Here is a 20,512-nt window from a genome sequence, read left to right as displayed (position 1 = left end):
TAGTAATGCCCCCATAATAATAGAATATATAGTAGTGTCCCACATTACAATAGAAATATATAGTAATGTCCCCATAATAATAGACTATATAGTAGTGCCCACATTACAATAAAAATATATAGTAATGCCCCCATAATAATAGAAATATATAGTAGTGTCCCCAGTGGTGGGATACAAATAAATTAACAACAGGTTCTATGTCCTAATGACCATTTTAAGTATACCGAAAGGTAGTTTAATAATTCATGCATTTAATACTCAAATAACACCCATTATGCGTTATGCCACACACTGTAACGTCAATTACATATTATGATACACACAGTTATGGCCCTAACACCATTTTATGCCCACACACAATAATGCCACTTACATTGCTAGGGGTCTCCTGTGCGTTGCCAGGGGTTTCATGCGCGTTGTTAGGGGTCTCCTGTGCATTGCCTGGGGTTTCATGCGCATTGCTAGGGGTCTCCTGTGCGTTGCCAGGGGTTTCATATGTGTTGCTAGGGGGTCTCCTGTGCGTTGCCAGGGCTTTCCTGCGTATTGCCAGGTATCTCCTGGTCGCTGCATCAGTAACGTTAGGGAGGGTGGGTGCGGGCATCAGTGGTTACTGCTAGCCCCTGCAGTAGATTGAGACACGCTGGGGGCTGTGGAAGCGCTTCTGTACCATAGTAGTGTAAAAAAAATACCCTCTTAAAATGCCCGCCGCCGAGGAGACAGGTGCTAGAGGTCAAATGTGACCTCTAGCATCTGTCTCCTCCTTGGCGGCGGCCATTTTACATTACAATAGAAATATATAGTAATGTCCCCATAATAATAGAAATATATAGTAGTGTCCCACATTACAATATAAAAATATAGTAATGCCAATCCAAAAAAATCCAATTAACAGCACTGGGACAACAGCAGCAGCAGCAGAGGCTTACTGAATTAATTTACCATGTTCTTTAATGGAGGGAACAATCTCACTGTGGTTAGTGCCCCCTATTCTTTTCGTTGTGCATGATATATATTTATATTATATTGTTTTTAATAAAAGATTGTTCAACCATTTCCGCCTTAATAAACCACTGACCGGGAGTATATTATTATGTAAGTGGGACTTTTTGTAGAAGGTAAGGAACATTTCCCTCTTTACAGAGAGCAGCTAGCTATTCTTGTGTCATTTCCACAGATATTTAGTATTAGTAGCACAATTCTCCTATTTTCTTCATTTCTGATGTGTACCACAAATATCTTAAGTTTTGCAACTAGATGATCTTCCTAGCACTCTAGGGAACATACCCAATGATCTCGCGCGATGCCTCCACAAACTAGTATTGCACCTAGGTGAGATGGAAGTTCCAGGCCACAGTGATTGTAAATTCGTCATCATTTTACTATCACTTTTCCTTTTCAACAGATTAAACTATTATTATTTTTTTGTATAATCTGTTTTTATTAACTTTTGCAAGAAACAAAAGGCATACATACAGATCGCATGTAGACAATAAAGCAAGACAAATAATGTTGGGAAGAGCAAGGCATTTGTGTCTTTCAATGTGGAAATATAACAATGAGCTTAGTATGCAAAAAACATAACAAGGAGAATAGAAAGAAAGGTGGTGGTGGTGGTGGTGGTGGTGGTGGTGGTGGTGGGGGGAATAAGAGATCTCCCATTAGCAAGGGATCGGCTTTATTAAAAGTAATTGTGTACGAGACATGTAGGATTTGCATTTGTCTGAAGACATAGATTCCAACCAAGGTAGCCATGTACCGGAGAAGTGTGAGGGTTTATCGGATGTGGATTCTGATATATCCTCCATAGAAATAAAATAAACTATTTTATTAAACCAGTCTATGCAACTGGGTGGTTTAACAGAGTTCGATAAAACAGGAATGGTAGAGCATGCTGCATTGCTCAGATGTCGAAGAAGAGATGTCTTGTACTCGGGCAGTGGGATATGAGAGTGATTAAGTAGCCAGAATACAGGTCCTGTTGGAACTGAGGTATCCAGGATTTTTTGGGAGAGACTGATTATATCAGACCAGAAAGTATTTATACGTGGGCAGTCCCACCAAATATGTTTCAATGTTCCTGTGGCTTAAAGACACCTCCAACATAATTTGTAAACTGACGGGAAAATGGCATCGAGTAAGGAGTGATGTCAGTACCAACGCAAAAGAATCTTGTACTGTTTCCTGATTGTTATACATATAGAACTTGAGTGGGCCTTTATAAAGACATTTTGCCATTCTAAGTCCGAAAGAGTGACTCCTAAATCTTTTTCCCAAGCTCTAGCCCAAAAGGGGGAACAGGCGAATCCTCGTTTGTTAATAATAGTTTATATAGGATTGAGACCGTGTGAGATGGGGATGAGGGAGAGACACTTTTTTTTTTAAACGTAGTAAGATCTGTTTTAGTTAGGACCAACCTATTTTCTAATGTCAGGAAGTGGCGAAGTCAGACTGGGGGATAGCCCAGGTCTCACGGAGTTCCTTAAACTGGTTAAGCCCCAAGCTAAGCACCAGCTTGTTTACTCTGAAGAGCCCCTCATTAACTCAAGTAGGAATAAAGGAAAGATGCAAGCCTGGTGGGTATAGGGATTAGCAAGAAAAGAAGTGAGGGGACCAAAGCTGGAAAAAGCTGTATGGTAAGCTGCGAAGAGATTTTCATATAGTCAGTGGGAAATTGTCAGGTGCGAAGGAGAAAGTTTAGATAAAGAAGGAAGCCACAGAGTTTTCTCAATGGGTGATTTAATGAAGCAACTTTCTAAGGCTACCTATTGTTTACTACCTCTATATAAACTATTAATTTAATCTCCTAGAGCATAGGTTCTCAAACTCGGTCCTCATGACCCCACACAGTGCATGTTTTGCAGGTAACCCAGCAGGTGTCCAGGTGTATTAATTACTCACTGACACATTTTAAAAGGTCCACGTGTGGAGCTAATTATTAAACTTGCGATTCTGCGAGGAGACCTGCAAAACATGCACTGTGTGGGGTCCTGAGGACCGAGTTTGAGAACCTGTGTCCCAGAGTACTGCTTGGTTTAGCCTCATTTATCGGATAGATTAATCAGAACAGTGTATGGATAATCATTGTGCCTTTTTAGCATGTGACACTTTTGTGCTTGAAGTTTTTTTTAAATATATTGGAAGTGTTGCGTGCTGCAAGAAGTTGAAAAATATGTCTTGTTAATATTAATAGTCAGAGATATGATTTCTTGCAGCTAGTGCGAAACTCAAGTGTGCAGAAAGAAAGTGGCTGCATATGCTTTCAATACTGATGTAAATATAGGGGAAGATTTATCAAATCTTTCACAGAGTTAGAGCACCAACCAATCGGGTGGTCTTCAGTCTGCCGGCTGTCGGGATCCCGGCGCACAGTGTACCAGCGCTGGAATCCCGACAGCTGGCATACTGACACTTTATCTCCCTCTTGGGGGTCCACAACCCCCCTGGAGGAAGAATAAATAGCGTGGCGCGTGTAGCGCACCACCATGCCCGCAGCGTGGCGAGCGCAGCGAGCCCCCAAGGGGCTCATTTACGCTCACCACACTGTCGGTATGCCGGCGGTCGGGATTCCGGCGCCGTTATTCTGGTTGCCGGGAGCCCGGCCACCGGCATACCATACCACACCCAACCAGTCAGCTTCTAACTATCAATTTACAGGCTGTGGTACAAAAATAACAGTTATAAGCTGATTGGTTGCTTTGGGCACCTTCTCCACATGCCCCCACATGTATTAAGCCTTAATAAGTGATAAAGTGGAGACTGATAGAGTGATAAATGACCAGCCAATCAGCCCCTAACTGTAATTTTTCAAGCAGAGCCGCTACTTTTTGTTCACTTACTTACCGGTGATCTACCATTGTCAAATAACACCAATAATAACTCTCACATTTAAAAACAGCATTAAGAATGACAACATCAAATAACCCCCTCTGTGCAAATGCCCCCTTTGCAGATCCTCCCATTGTGCAGACCCCCCATTCCACTCCCCTGCATAATAGCCCCCTGTACAATACCCTCCTCCGTGCAAATCCCCCACTTTGCAGATACCCCCCTTCCAGTCCCCTCCATAATAGCCCCCTGTACAATAATCCCCTCTGTGCAGATCCTCCACCCTTTGCAGGTCCCCCCTTGTGTACAAAAAACCCATTGTGAAGATACCACGCTCTCTGCAGATCCCCCCCTTTGCAGATCGTCCCTCCCCTTGTGAAGAAACCCCCCTTTGCATAACTTACCTGACAAGTTGTCACGCTGCCGAGCTTCAGTCCTCCATCTCCCGCAGTCACGCTCCCGCTTTCACGCTGCATGGCCTCCCGCTGGCTGCTTCTCCTATCGTCGCCACCGCCGGCTGAATCAAACTGGATCTAACTACCATCCAGGTTCCTCACATTGCGTGTGACGTCATTACGTCACCCGCGCACCCTGAGAAGCAGCAGTGGCAGGTGCCTTACAGTTATTTTCTGTTAAGTCTGTTGAGATCTACTGGTGGATGCTCCGCGAGCTAGCGGTAGATCGCGATCTACCATTTGGCCACCTCTGCTTTATCCATCTCCACTTTATCACTTGCAGAACCACAGTGGATCTGTATATATAGGATGTGTCAACAATTCATATAAAATTATATTATCACAGAATGCTAGCTTACATTTCAACAATCCATCACAGAAATCAGAAATAATATAGATAGTTTTAAATATGTTAATATGCTCACTTTCTATGCAAAAAGTGGAAGTGGATATCTATTAACTGGTGCAATCTGTTTGCACACTTTACACTAGAAAGCACTGCTAGATTAATGTGCACAGCTCGGAAAGTAAGCTCACAGCCTTCAATAAATTGCATTCATTATTACACTCTGGAGAGCCTCTTCAAAAACCTATAAAAGTCTAGTTTTCTGCCTGTTAGCTAAATAATTAAATCACCAGAGGGAGTAATTTGCCTAAAACTAAAGGAGTTAAAATAAGCTGTTTGAAAGTTTAGAGTGTATTGTATGATGTACAGTCATTCTATGGATAAAACCATACTTGCCTACCTGACCCTCTCCATGAGGGAGAAAATGCTCTGTTCCTGGACTTTCCTGGTAATGTATGATTGCCATCACCTGTGGTGAGCTAGTTAATTGATAAGAAAGCTGTTTCACCACAGGTGATGGCAATCATACATTACCAGGAAAGTCCAGGAACAGAGCATTTTCTCCCTCATGGAGAGAGTCAGGTAGGCAAGTATGGATAAAACAGATCACGTGTTTACCAGTGGAGTACCCCAGGCATCTGTACTTGGTCCAGTGCTTTTTTGCATCTTTATTGGTAACATTTCAAATGGTATTGAAGGAGAAGTATGCCTTTTTGCAGACGACACAAAGCATACCTCCCAACATGCTGAAAGGTAGATTCAGGACTTCTCGCGTGCTTGATGTGTGTTCCCAAAAAGGGGGCGTGGCCTCTGTGACAGTGTGTGTGATTTCACGGCGACAGTTGGGAAGTATGTACAAAAGTATGCAACAGGGTAGACACACCAGAAGGGGCAAAACAAATGATTGAGGATCTAGGTAGACTAGAGGAATGGTAAAGAGTGTGGCAAAAAAATGCAAAATCATGTACTTGGGTCTCAAAAATCCAAAGGTTAAATATAGTATTAACGGCACTATATTGGAAACTACTGAAGAGGAAAGGGACCTAGGAGTCACTATTTCAGGTGACTTAAAGGCAGGAAAGCAATGTAACAAGCAATGAGGAAGGCTAGTCAGATGCTTGGTTGCATGGGAAGAAGAATCAGCAGCAGAAAGAAATATGTAATCCACTGTATAAGTAGTAGAAGTAAGCCACTGTATAAGTCATTGGTACGACCTCATCTAGAATACTATGCTCAATTCTGGAGGCCATATATTCAGAAGGATATATTACATAATCAAAACTTTCAACTATCATGGGTTTTAACAAGGTACAGGGGGAAACATTGTTCAAATGAAGAGAAGTATTAGAACACGAGGACATGCACTGAGACTGGAGAGGGGGTGGGGGAGGATTTGAGAAAAAATAACTTCACAGAAAGGGTAGTGGACAAGTGGATTAGCCTCCCGTCAGAGGTGATAGAGGCCAAGACGGTAGAGCAAATTAAACATTCATGGGATAGACATAAGGATATCCTTATAAAGAAGGACAATTGATACATTGCCCTCTTAGATACGAGGATCATTAATGTGAACTGTTGTTTTAATACTAAATATTCTGTACTTAATCTAGCTCTTCTGTTGCCATAGCCAGGTTAACAAGGAGAATATAATTGTACCTGAGCCATGGACCTTATTCAGAAGTGTCCGGAATACAACAGTATTTATATGTACCTTTTAAATATAAAAGTCTGTTATAACAGAAGCTATACCTCCCAACATATGAAATTATAGAAGAGGCATAAGGGGTAATTCAGACCTGTTCACTCGCTAGCGTTTTTTGCAGCACTGCGATCAGGTCAGAACTGCGCATGCATATGCAGCGCAATGCGCAGGCGCGTTGCACGGGTACAAAGCGGATCGTTGCTGCGCCATGGGTTTTACGAAGATTCCATTCGCACAGCCGATCGCAAGGAGATTGACAGGAAGAAGGCATTTGTGGGTGGCAACTGACCGTTTTCAGGGACGGGTTGGAAAAACGCAGGCATATCCAAGCGTTTGCAGGGCGGGTGTCTGACATCAATTCCGGCCCCGGACAGGCTGAAATGATCGCAGCGGCTGAGTAAGTCCTGAGCAACTCAGAAACTGCACAAAGTTTTTTGTACTGCCCGGCTGCACTTGCGATCACACACTTGGCACAGCTAAAATACACTCCCCTGTAGGCGGCGACTATCTAATCGCAGCGCTGCAAAAAACTGCTAGCGAGCGATCAGGTCTGAATTACCCCCATAGTGCATGCCTGTGTGCCACTAACATTATAATGGAGTCATGTCTGTGCTAACATACACATATTTTTGTAAATTGCATACTGTATGCTACGGAATTCAAAACGTTACAATTTTGAACTATAGTTCAGAATGCTTGTGGTTAAAAATTCTTTTTGAAAAATAGAAACAAAAAAAAATATAATAATTTGTGACGGAATATCTATAACAAACTCTACAACACCCCCCCCCCCCCACCCCCCCAAAAACAAACAAATCCATAGCAGTATAAAACCAGAATGTGCTCAGTTTTAAAATATAAGAAACAAACAAACTACACAATGCAAATTACATTACATTCAGCCAAACCTACACATTATACTAATTATGTACTGCCATGCGGAAAGTATTCAACCCAATGCATTACACTCAGCCATGTTCAACAAATATGGGGCTGATTTCAGAGTCACACACTGCTAGGACCGCTTTAGCATCTTTTGCCACTATTGCTAGTAAAAGCCTTTTCCCCGGAATATAAGTGTATGTCTGCCTATGCAAGGACTGGGATGCCTCATTTATGTATCTTTAGAGGCAACAATCCCGATTGATGTGCCTTTAGGAGCTTCCATCAGATGCACCAGCGAAATTTGCACCTGCCCCATTACTAGAGTATGGCTCCACAGTAAGCAAGTAAGTGTTGGAGTTCACAACTAGTTATGCAACATGCCTGCAACAATCCCATAACACACCCATAACGGTACATCTCTGTGAGCCTACACAGCCAACTCCCAGGCACTGCCCAGGGAAGATCAATCGCTACTGCGACTCTGTGAATATCATGGGACGCATGCGCTGTTCAGGATCCAGACTGTGCACTTGAATTATATATTATACATATGTTATATGATACTGCACAGGACTATGGTGTAATTTCTACAGTGCACTGCTGTTATTAATTAGGTACATTTTCATGCATGCACTAGCAGTATTTACTATAAAGTATATACTGTACATTTATAAAGGGGCCAGGACCATGCACACTCCAATGCATAACCCCTAAGTAGGGGACCCTATCACTGCATTAACCCCCCCCCCCCCCCCGCCATCTACACATGGCCCATTGCATCCTTAATTCATTCTGCAGTGCCGACTAAACCACAGCCCCTTTGGCTCTTCCCATTGGCTGCTGCTGAACAGTGTCACGCAACATGCAGGAAGATGTAGTCCTACCGGCACTGGCTTTCTGTGGGAGACACTGGGATCTCTGTAACAGGAAGACTCACCTTCCCAGAATTCCCCAACCTGACAATCCATGGTACCAGTCAGCTAATGGTGTCTACACACGGTGAGATATTTTCTTTTACGATTTTGACTATATAGTCAAAATCGTAAGAAAAGTTAGTGCAGATCGCAAGGTGAAAGTCACCTTGCGATCCCGATCCGATGCCGATGCGCGGTCCCGCACAGTCGGCATTGCAAGCCTAGATAGACTGTGCAGGCAAGTCAATTTTGACTATCTCTATACAAGAGATAGTCAAAATTGACAGCCAAAATCGCACATAGCCAGTATCGCAAGCACACTCATTATGTGCTTGCGATGCCGACCTAGCCCCTGTCACATAGTGAGAATCGGGCATAGCCCGAATCTCACCGTGTGTATGGGCCTTTAGTCTCCGTGTATCACCCAGACGATGGGGGTGGATGACTGCCGGGTCACTGACACCCCTCCATGGGCACCATCACTCTGCAGTGACCCATCCCCCTGTCATTGTGCCCATTATCTCCTCATGGCTCCCTATGAGGCTACTGTGCCAGATCCACTTATCCATACTGAATGTGTATAGATGGGTACAGGCCAGTCCCCTGATACTGTTATTAATAGGACAATGATTCCTGATTCATCATGACATTTATGATTAATTGATTGATTGATTGATTGATTGATTGAGTGTGTGTGTGTGTGTGTGTGTGTGTGTGTGTGTGTGTGTGTGTGTGTGTGTGTGTGTGTGGGGGGGGGGGGGTATTAAGGAGATAAAGGAGAGAGAGAGGCATAGGAAGGGGAGTTATTAATGGCCAGGTAAGGTAATACTATGAAAGGGGCACTATTCCTGTGCGACAATGTGTAAGGGGCAGTACTGTGTGGCATAATGTGTAAGGAGCAGTACTGTGTGGCATAATATGTATAAAGGGTATTACTGTGTAGCGCAATGTGTAAGGGGTACTACTGTGTGGCATAACATGTACAGTATAAGGGGTATTACTGTGTGGCATAACGTACATAAGGTGTGGTGTAACGAATATAAGGTATACTACTGTGTGGCATAATGTATACAAGGTGTACTACTGTACAGTGTAATGTGAATAAGAGACACTGCTGTGGGTGTAATGTTAATAAGGGACACTGCAGTACTATGTCGTGTAATGTGAGTAAGGGTCACTACTGTATGGCATAATTTGAATTTTAGGGTTCTATTGTGTGGTCATGCCCCTTCCCCATGAGACCACGCCTCTTCATGCGCGGCCCCTATTTAAAAAATGGAAGGAAGGCACCAATGCACTTTCTGGCACAGGGCACAAAAATCTCTCGTTACGGCTCTGTCCAACCCAATACATTATATCCAGCCACAAGCGTCACAAGGGGGAAGGGCGGCCACACCATCGGAGGGGGTTACACCAAAATGCCGACTCCTCCGCAGTAACAGGAGCCGGGTGCTGACGTGTGAAATCATCCTGTACCAACCAGCTCCAGTCCCTGGGAAGGAGCTGGCATTGCAGGCACAAGTCTCTGAGGACATCCAAGCATCTTCGGCTCAAACTTTATATCTACCATAACACATTGTACGTAGTCATGCTCAAACTTTATATCCAACCCAACACATTGGCCCTCATTCCGAGTTGATCGGTCGCAAGGCGAATTTAGCAGAGTTACACACGCTAAGCCGCCGCCTACTGGGAGTGAATCTTAGCTTCTTAAAATTGCGACCGATGTATTCGCAATATTGCGATTACTAACTACTTAGCAGTTTCAGAGTAGCTTCAGACTTACTCTGCCTGTGCGATCAGTTCAGTGCTTGTTGTTCCTGGTTGACGTCACAAACACACCCAGCGTTCGCCCAGGCACTCCCACCGTTTCTCCGGCCACTCCTGCGTTTTTTCCGGAAACGGTAGCGTTTTCAGCCACACGCCCCTGAAACGCCGTGTTTCCGCCCAGTAACACCCATTTCCTGTCAATCACATTACGTTCGCCGGAGCGATGAAAAAGCCGTGAGTAAAATTACTTTCTACATAGCAAAGTTACTTGGCGCAGTCGCAGTGCGAACATTGCGCATGCGTACTAAGCGGATTTTCATTGCGATGCGATGAAAAATACCGAGCGAACAACTCGGAATGAGGGCCATTATACATGTACCTAGCCTAGCAATACTCCACACATTATATCAAGTGATGTTAAACACATTATACCCAACAATTCACCACACATTTTACCCAGCTCAACACACTGGGCCTGATTATGAGTCAGATATTTTTGCAAATGTTTTTGCATACAGAGTATGCGCAAATGTGAATTTATGCATTGTTTCGTATCTCATTCTGAGTCGGACTGAACTTGGCTGGATCTGTCTTTCTGTAAAATAGGGCATTTCAGAATGGGTACTGGCAGGGCCGTCTTAACAGAAGTGTAGGCCCCTGGGCACAGCAATGCACTGGGCCCCCTACCTATCCTCCAGCGGTAGGGGTGGGGGGTGCCCTCAGCGGCAGCTTTGATGTCCTGCGGGCGGTAGGGGGTGTTTTATCTTCCGCTGAGCATGTAGGACCTGGAGCAGTCATTTCTGCTAATTACTCCTTTACTGCACAGATGAGGCTTAACTGTAGAAGGGGGCATTGGGCTGAATGAAGGGTGGTAGGGGGTGCTTAATACGTAGGGGAGGGTGGATAGTGGAGTGGGCTTAATATTCATAATTTTCCGGTGGGAGGGCAGCTTACTTGACTGCAGATATCTCCAGTTCCTGAAAATAGATTTCTTAGCTTTGAATGGGCTAAAAACACTAAAGAGTCCCACCTTTCAGGAGGTACTGGGGACACCTTTCAGGAGGTACTGGGGACACCTGTCAGGAGGTACTAGGGACTTGGGGATCAGAGGTCAGGTGCCAGAGCAATTCACAGATGAAAGTATAAAACTGCATATTAGGCGTGTGGAGCTGGAGCAGGGACCAGCTGCTGGAAGGCTGATATCTCTGGTTCTGGGCATAGTAGAGACAAGCTGTCAGTGTCCACTGAAAGGGGAGAGTCCCAGCTTTTGGATTATACCCTCAAAAAAACTCTAAGTCAGACAGAACCTGAGATATCTGGCTGGGAAGAGCAATTAACAGGCTCAGATGGGGACCACTGCTTTCACGTTGGATATCTCCGGTTCCCCAGGGCCGATTTTCAAAAATCTGGTACCCCTGGAAAGAGGGGACCCTCAGCTATCAGCCTAGGGCCCTTATACTCTTGGGGCCCTTGGGCAAGAGCCCAATGAGCCCATACGAAAAGACGGCCCTCGGTACTGGGTGATAATATAACCGCCCTGACTTGTGGGAGTGTAGTGGGTGTGTAGCTTGTGTGCATGTGGAAGGGAAGCCTATTTATAACGTATCTCTTGCACATAGCATGGGGCTGGTGCTGCAGCGGCACAAACCCACGTATTAGTCAAACAGATTCTTGTACTACTGTAGCATAAGGCATACCTCCCAATTCTCCCACATTCAGCGGAACAGTCCCGTTTTCCTGGTACTGTCCCGCTGTCCCACCTGGGGACAGCAGTGTCCCGCGTGGGGGGGGGGGGAGATGGGGGTGGCACACACTTCGCTGCTCTGCATCATGCAAAGCATCAGGAGAGGAGTAGAGTAGATGCCGTCTATTCACAGTGACGGGGAGAGCCTGTGTGTAGCCCAGCATCTCGGATGAGTTCTGGGCAGGCCCCCCACAGTGACACGATCGGGGTATTCGTGAGGCTCCGACCCTTTCCCCGAAGACACGGCCCCTTTCCCAAAGCTCCACCCCTGCATTCCGAATCCAGAAAGTTGGGATGTATGGCATAAGGTAGTTAAATCAGGCTTCTGCAGCTGCCAACAACTATACCCACTTTGCATGTGACTACAGTAACCTGCATGGATGTACTGTCTCAGCAGCAAAATATCCCTGGAAAGCATTTTGAAATGTTGGCAACTATGTATAATACAGACAATACAGGGGCTAATTCAGACCTCATCGCTAGGCTGCGTTTTCGTACAGCGGACGATCAGGTCTAAACTGCGCATGCGTATGCACCGCAATGCGCAGGCGCATCGCACGGGTACAAAGCAAATCGTCGCTCAGAGATGGGTTTGTGCGAAGGATCCGTTCGCACGGGCATTCACAAGGAGATTGACAGGAAGAAGGCGTTTGTGGGTGTCAACTGACCATTTTCAGGGAGTGGTTGGAAAAACGCAGGCGTGTGCAAGCGTTTGCAGGGAGGGTTCCTGATGTCAGTTCCGATCCCGGACAGGCAGAAGTGTTCGCAGCTGTTGAGTAAGTCCTGGGCTACTCAGAGACTGCACAAAATCTGTTTGTACAGCTCTGCTACACATGCGTTTGAACACTTGCAAAGCGAAAATACACTCCACAATGGGCGGCGACTATGTGAAAGCAGGACTGCAAAAAACCCCTAGCGAGCGAGCAGGTCTGAATTAGCCCCAGAGTTAACAAAGCAACTTTAGCACTGCTTATGCAGGGATCTCTGCAGCCCGCGAAGCACTGCATTTTCTAAATACTGACATGAGCTGCAGCCATATCCTGATTTACTTTTAATGTGCCTCTTTTTTTCCATTTCAATTTAAAACTGACAATTTGATAAGCAGTAAGAAGAACAAATTAGTTTATGCCTAATTCAACAACTCAAGTAAATCAATGACAGCTGTGCTAAGTAGCAATCAAGCAGAATTAAAGATATAATTGCAGAATTTCTGCCTCCACAGTATTTTTCCTTTACCCAAACTTTAAAAAAAGAACCTACAATTTTATTTTTATTACATAAAAACTATAAAATTACAGGAAGTTACTATAGAGTGATATTGAGTATGGGTATATGCAGGGGCGAATGGGCCATAGGGCTCACCAGAAAGAATCCTGGTAGGCTGACGTGTCTGTGGGGCCTCTGTTGTGTGTTGTCATGTGGCCCCAACCCCCCACATGACAGGCAGCCCACCACACTCAGGGGGTCATTCCGAGTTGTTCGCTCGTTATTTTTTTGTCGCAACGGAGCGATTAGTCGCTAATGCGCATGCGCAATGTCCGCAGTGCGACTGCGCCAAGTAAATTTGCTATGCAGTTAGGTATTTTACTCACGGCATTACAAGGTTTTTTCTTCGTTCTGGTGATCGTAATGTGATTGACAGGAAGTGGGTGTTTCTGGGCGGAAACTGGCCGTTTTATGGGTGTGTGCGAAAAAACGCTACCGTTTCTGGGAAAAACGCGGGAGTGGCTGGAGAAACGGAGGAGTGTCTGGCCGAACGCTGGGTGTGTTTGTGACATCAAACCAGGAACGAAACTGACTGAACTGATCGCAGATGCCGAGTAAGTGTGGAGCTACTCAGAAACTGCTAAAAGTGTCTATTTGCAAGTTTTCTAATCTTTCGTTCGCAATTTTGATAAGCTAAGATTCACTCCCAGTAGGCGGCGGCCTAGCGTGTGCAAAGCTGCTAAAAGTAGCTTGCGAGCGAACAACTCGGAATGAGGGCCTCAGTACACTTCATTGTTCCCATTCATTCTGTTATTCCATCTCTGCAGTACAGACACTCTGCCATCCAGTGATGCTGCCATGGTTACACAGGGCGGGATGTACTAAGCGGAAAATGCGGTAAACTCCCTGTTTACTGCATTTTCCTGATGTACTAACCCCCGGCCGGTAGGACAGCGCCGCGGCGGGGTACGCCAGCTTTAGCTGGCAATAGTCCATAGAAGCCTATGGGCTTCTCTCCGCGGCGCTGTGTGAGCGATCCGATCGGATCCCTCCCAGCATGCCCTGCGGCCGCCCCCGTCACCCCGCGCATGCGCAGACTGACTCCTGGGGCCGAATCCCGGAAGTCAGGCTGCCGCTGCGCATCGCGGAGGACAGCTCTTATCGGAAGAGCTGTCCTCCGCAATGCTGATCGCATATGTTAGTACATATGCGATCAGCATCGTGGCGCAGGGCGGCGATGGGCGGCGATGTACATTAGTACATCCCGCCCACAGTATGTTATACCCAGGGCCATATTTCCGTATGGGCTTAATGGGCAGATACCCAGGGAAGAAAAGATTCTATAGTGCTATATGCTATATGTGCTGTGTGGGCATAATTTGTAAGGGGCACTACTACTGTGTGGGTATAATGTGTAAGGGGTACTATTACTGTGTTGTGTAAGGGGTACTACTACTGTGTCAGCCACATGTATAAGGGGCATTGCTGTGTGGCATAGTGTGCATAAGTGGTACTACTGTGTAGTATAAGGGGTAGTGTAACAGTTATAAGGATACTATTGTGTGTTGTAACTTGAATAAGGGACACTACTATGCAGTATAATGTAAGGGTCCTATTGTGCGGCATAATTTGAATTAAGGGTACTATTGTGTGGCTATACCCATCTCAATGAGACCACACCCTTTTTTGACACGCACACCTTCGACGCACACTGTCCCTACTTAAAAAATTTTTATCAAATTATATAAGAGCTATTTAACCCTTATTTAGTATGTTTTTATTAACAAATCTGCATCAGGTTTTTTATGTATATTATTTGATAATGAAAACAAACCACAATTTTGGGGACATTTTCGGAAATAATATGAGTTAGTTAAGTGGTTAAAGTGGATGGGCTACTACAGCAGGAGACCACACTGGTTTCCATTCCTGTCAACTTAGAACAGGTAACACAGGCAACACTGGACAGCTGAAGATTGAAATAACGCTGCTTAGTCTGAAGAATCCCGATTTCTCCTGCACATGCAGATGCTGGGTCAGAGTGATATTGAGTATGGGTATATCTGCAGGGGCGGATGGAATTAGGCCTAAACCACATCAATAGACTTAACCAATTTTGCTACCATTATGTTTGTGAATACACTGCATTGATCTGTGGGCAGTTGGATTTCTAGCAGCCTCTATATGTCACAATTGCTCTAGACTAGATTTTGTGAAAATGGTCTTCATAGATTATTATCAACATTAAACATTGTTTTAATGTATTGTATTCATTGAAAGGTGTCACTACAGTATATGTAGAAGTTTTCCTGTAAATGCCCTTACTGGACCAAATGTTTACTTTATGATTGGGAATGCTGTGTTCTTATGGTAAAAGTTTGGAATTACTGTATGTAACCTACATGCTCCTGCTTTCATGCCATCGTTCCCGTCTCTCCTTGTCCTGTTGTCGCCTTTTTTCCTCTAGTTTCTCAGCCTATAAGAAGTGCATAGGACATAAAAATATTAATTAATTGACAATGCTGTATATTACAAAAGGCCGGCCCCAAAACAAGTGCCGCCCCTAGGCTTGTGCCTCACGTTCCTAATGGGAAATTCACCACTGCTCTGCCCTCTCCCATGTGAGGTAGAGCACAGGTCGAGGGATGTACTACCGGTTTCAGGGGTTGTACCGTATTTTCAAATGTACTAACCCCTGGCCGCCCACGTTTTGATGTGGAGGGTATCACCATCTTTTTATGGCGAGACCCTATAGATACCCTATGGGCCTTCTGCTGACTCCGCCGCCCCACGCCACTCACACCGTCTCCCCTCACCTGCGTCCTGTTGGCCTCCTGGTACACTCCACAATCCCCCAACCTCCTCCGCAACACTGCCATTTGTCCTTCTGGCTGCAGGGAGGAGGAGCAATGGACTCCCTGCACACGTCACCTCCTGGGGCTGGGAGGTGACGGACCAGACAGAGACCCCTGCCAACCCTCTCACTGGTATCGCAGGGGCCTCTGTCTACGTGAGTACATATGCGATTAGGATCGCTGTGATGATCAGCAATGTATATTAATACATCCCACCCAGCTACCTAATTACACAGGAGAGTAAAGCTTATCCCCAAAGGGCCAATAGTACCATTTTATCCAAGATAAAGGGGAAGATGTACTAAAGCTTCAGAGAGTGATAACGTGGAGATATAAAGTACCATCCAATTAGGTCCTCCTAACTATCGTTTTTAAAACACAGCCTGTAACATAGCAGTTAGGATCTGAGTGGCTGGTATTGTATTCCCTTTCTAACTCTCCAAGGCATAGTACATCTCCCCGAAATGATGACATTCTGTAATATAAAATGGCATGCTGTAACAACCACACACATGTACACCTGCCCTGTGCGGCTACAGGCATGACCGTGCCATGACTTCTTAAAAAAAAAAAAGCATATTATAAGGAATACCCCTGGTATTATACCAGAATACCCCTGGTATTATACCACATTCTTGTTGCCTGTGGTCTTCATGTGAGTGAGCTAAACCAATGCAATAAATTCACTGACATAACAGAGAGGATGGCAGGATGAACCAGATCAGAGACAGTTACTAGAGGTGCCTAGAATCAGCTAAGACTCCACAAACTCCTCCCCTAACAATATTATAGGACAGGAGAAAACCACAAATAACATTCTCAAGCCGGGTAAACACAGGGCGATTCTGAAATGTCGGCAATGAACGACTATATTGTTGAACGATTAAGCATCCAACGATATAGCGCGTACACACTAAACGTTATCGTTCAACAATAATGATCAGTGATGTCAATGCCGGAATTCCTGGACATGCAGCTCAGCCCGACATTGGGGGTAATTCCAAGTTGATCGCAGCAGGAATTCTGTTAGCAATTGGGCAAAACCATGTGCACTGCAGGGGAGGCAGATATAACATGTGCAGAGAGAGTTAGATTTGGGTGTGGTGTGTTCAATCTGCAATCTAATTTGCAGTGTAAAAATAAAGCAGCCAGTATTTACCCTGCACAGAAATAAAATAACTCACCCAAATCTAACTCTCTCTGCAAATGTTATATCTCCCCTACCTGCAGTGCACATGGTTTTGCCCAACTGCTAAAAAATTTCCTGCTGCGATCAACTTGGAATTACCCCCATTGACAGGTTTAGCTTCATGTCAGCTCAATATTGATGATCGCTGAACGACGTGCGGGAGCGCGCCTCGTTCATCCTTCACCATAATTACCCCCATACACACTGGACGTTATAAGCCATAAAATAAACGATAATGACATTTATGTCATTATAGATTACTTTTTAAGGCTGAAATCGCCCAGTGTGTATGGGGGTAATTATGGTGAAGGATGAACGAGGCGCGCTCCCGCACGTCGTTCAGCGATCATCAATATTGAGCTGAAATGAAGCTAAACCTGTCAATCTCAAACAGTAAACAACTCTAACACATTAAAGAGGCAATACACAGAGGGGGTCATTCCGAGTTGTTCGCTCATTACCGATTTTCACAACGGAGCGATTAAGGCGAAAATGCGCATGTGCATGGTACGCAGTGCGCATGCGCTAAGTATTTTAGCACAAAACTTAGTAGATTTACTCACGTCCGAACAAAGAATTTCGATCGTTGAAGTGATCGGAGTGTGATTGACAGGAAGTGGGTGTTTCTGGGCGGAAACTGACCGTTTTCTGGGAGCGTGTGGAAAAACGCAGGCATGCCAGGATAAAACGCCCGAGTGTCTGGAGAAACGGGGGAGTGGCTGGCCGAACGCAGGGCGTGTTTGTGACGTCAAACCAGGAACGAAACGGGCTGAGCTGATCGCAGTGTAGGAGTATGTCTCGAGCTACTCAGAAACTGCTAAGAATTTTCTATTCGCAATTCTGCTAATCTTTCATTCGCAATTCTGCTAAGCTAAGATACACTCCCAGAGGGCGGCGGCCTAGCGTGTGCAATGCTGCTAAAATCTGCTAGCGAGCGAACAACTAGGAATGAGGGCCAGAGATACATCTCATGGTTTAATCTCCCTTATGTTTATTTCAGTTTAAAAACCTTCAGTTCTATTGAAATGTCTCTGAGTGTACAGTGATTTAATATGTTTAGTCTATCTACATATATTCAGATGTAATAGGAATAAAGCAGTAAAAAAATGGTTTTATTGAAAGATGTAACATAAATCACATCAAAGCCAAATAACATTGGATTGTTAATGCTAGAATGCATTACATAGCATTGTTTCACAGTATTAATACAATAAGCAGGATTCATTTTGTTTTTCATTAAAACATTAATGCAAACATAAAAAACTGTTTAAAAAAAAAAAGGAAAAAAAAACCTAAGTTCCAGGAAGGAACTGGAGCCCTGGAGCTGCTCCGTGCAGCTGTTTTTTTCTTGTGGCTCCTTGGTTTACACAAATATCGGGGCTACAGATGTGTCCATGTACATCTAGCCTCCATGCACAAAAAGCAGCCCTTCTAGTCACGCCATGCCATGGTGTGGCTCGGTAGTGCCAAGTGTCTTTACATGTGACTTTTTCCATTAAGATGCTTCTTATTCGCAAAACGCGGCTATATCTGCATAGAAAGTGGTACAGTGTTTTCCTAGAAATCACTGTAACGTATCATTTCATATGCAGATACAGCCGCAGTCACATACAGAATATACTATAGGCATGACGCATATCATTTTAATCATCATAAACTGCTTGTACGTCCTATTCGCATAGTGATGCAAATAAGATGCATTTTCAGCAAAAGAAGATGCCCAATGCTAACAGAGTTGCACGGGACCTGTCAGCTCACTCACGTCTGTCATCTTCCGCTGCATGGAGTATTGAGGCAAGATGTATGAGGACACATCTGTATATGATACTGCAGAGGGGAATGGGAGCAAGATGATAAAATAGAAGTAGCAATCCTGATCATATCATGGAGATTACAACTTGTGATTGGTCCTCCTGCTCACACACCACTCTGCAGCCATTTAGAAGTGGTGAGCAGAAATAACTCCCATGGAGATCTGGGAGGGCAGCTTTGTAATAGTTATCTATATATGAGCATATTATTTGGCTAAATCAATCCAGGGAATTTACCTTGTTTCACTGTAAGGAACACATCTTTTTGCTTGCACAAAGTTAAATTAGCAGTAATCACATTGGGATGGAGTTGTGTCTTTCTCAATATCAATATGATTGGAATTTCGACTGAACTTCTTGCACATTTTCACCTTGATGGTTCACAGGTAACATTTTTAGCTTTGGGACTTATCAGACAATTAAAATAAGAATAGTCCTTCATTTGGAAAACCTACACCCCCCTTCCCCCTCCCCTGATAAAAAAAAAACAGCTGTAAACAATGAATATTAAATGTCTATGACAAAGAGTAATCAAGACTCTCTTTGCCAATCTAATAGTTTTCCCATACATTTGGTGATCATGGTGATAGTGAGTCCTGGGGGGTGGAATAGGTTTGACAATTTTGTAGTGGTTGTTGGTATTGTAGATGGTTAAGCCGGCTGGTCATATTTTTATTGGGGATTTTCCAGTTTGTTTTTATATTTAGACAAAGGTTTGGGGAAGTGTACATTTAATTAAACTGTGTATGTGTCTGTGTGGGAACTTTTACTCTTTGAAATAATGATCTGTGATGTCAATGTATCACAGTTCTACAGGAAATTAGTCCAGACTGTCTAACGCTGAAAAACACAAGAGCCAACCCAGCACACTGCCATAAGCCAGTAAAACAGGTTGCATTCTATATGTCAATACAATTGAAAAGTTTTGATAAGCCACTCACAACTTCTTTATGCTTCCTAACTCTAATCTTTGTATCATTGTCTGAGAGTCATATACAGGTATAGGATCAGTAGCTAGCAGAGAGGGTCAAGTAAACACTTGCTAACAGGGTATTACTGTCCAGAAGAAAGAAGGTGTCAGAGTGTTGAGCTTCCATAGGTCATACCTTTTGTCGCTGAATGTCTTTCATTTGTTGTATCTTGACTTCTTCCTCCTCTTTTAATTTCCTTTTGTAGTCTTCTCTCTGGAGCTGGATAGGAGTGTATGATTTAGTGCTTAACTGATAGATTGAATTTGGAAATCAAGTCACAGGGCAGAGGTAGGCAACCTGTGACTATCTTGAACTTGTGGGACTATCAGTCTCAGCCAGAGGGCAAGATGTACTAAGACCTTTAGAGTGATGAAGTGGAGAGAGATAAAATGCCAGCCAATCTTCTCCTAACTACGATGTTACAGGGTGTGTTTGAAAATGACAGTTAGTAGCTGATTGGATGGTAGTTTATATCCGTCCACTTTATCTCTCCCCGAGGCTTAGTACATCTGGCACTTTGCTAGGGCTTGAGTTTGGAGTGGAGAGTCACAGGTTGTCACTACCTGCTTTATAGAGGTACCAAGAAATGACTAAGCATTAAGATTCACCGGTTCTTTGTTAACACTACTGAAATACAGCTTCTAGAGTTCTTAAGACTCAAGTATTATTATTATTATTATTATTACATTTTATTTATAAGGCACCACAAGTGTTTTGCAGTGCCATACACACATTAAAACAGTACAGGGTACACAGAACGTAACATTACAGAAACAGAAAAACTAAAAACAGTACAGGTAACAATTAGCACCACAGTTCTCAGTGCACAATACAGCTGA

At 44.2% G+C, this 20,512-nt stretch overlaps 1 protein-coding gene across 3 annotated transcripts in view; it reads right to left on the bottom strand.

Moving 5' to 3' along the window:
* EPSTI1 (epithelial stromal interaction 1) overlaps nt 1–20,512 on the bottom strand; it is a 252,994-nt gene that overhangs the window by 141,378 nt on the left and 91,104 nt on the right. For all 3 annotated transcript variants that reach the window (XM_063952858.1, XM_063952859.1, XM_063952860.1), the window contains 2 exons: nt 19,809–19,892; nt 15,250–15,323 (listed from right to left, as the gene is read on the bottom strand). In XM_063952858.1, coding sequence (XP_063808928.1) covers nt 15,250–15,323; nt 19,809–19,892 — 158 coding nt within the window. The remainder of the gene's footprint in view (nt 1–15,249; nt 15,324–19,808; nt 19,893–20,512) is intronic.

This window comes from Pseudophryne corroboree, chromosome 2 (genome assembly GCF_028390025.1).
Source record: "Pseudophryne corroboree isolate aPseCor3 chromosome 2, aPseCor3.hap2, whole genome shotgun sequence".
NCBI lineage: Eukaryota > Metazoa > Chordata > Amphibia > Anura > Myobatrachidae > Pseudophryne > Pseudophryne corroboree.
This window is presented reverse-complemented; position numbering and strand designations above follow the sequence as displayed.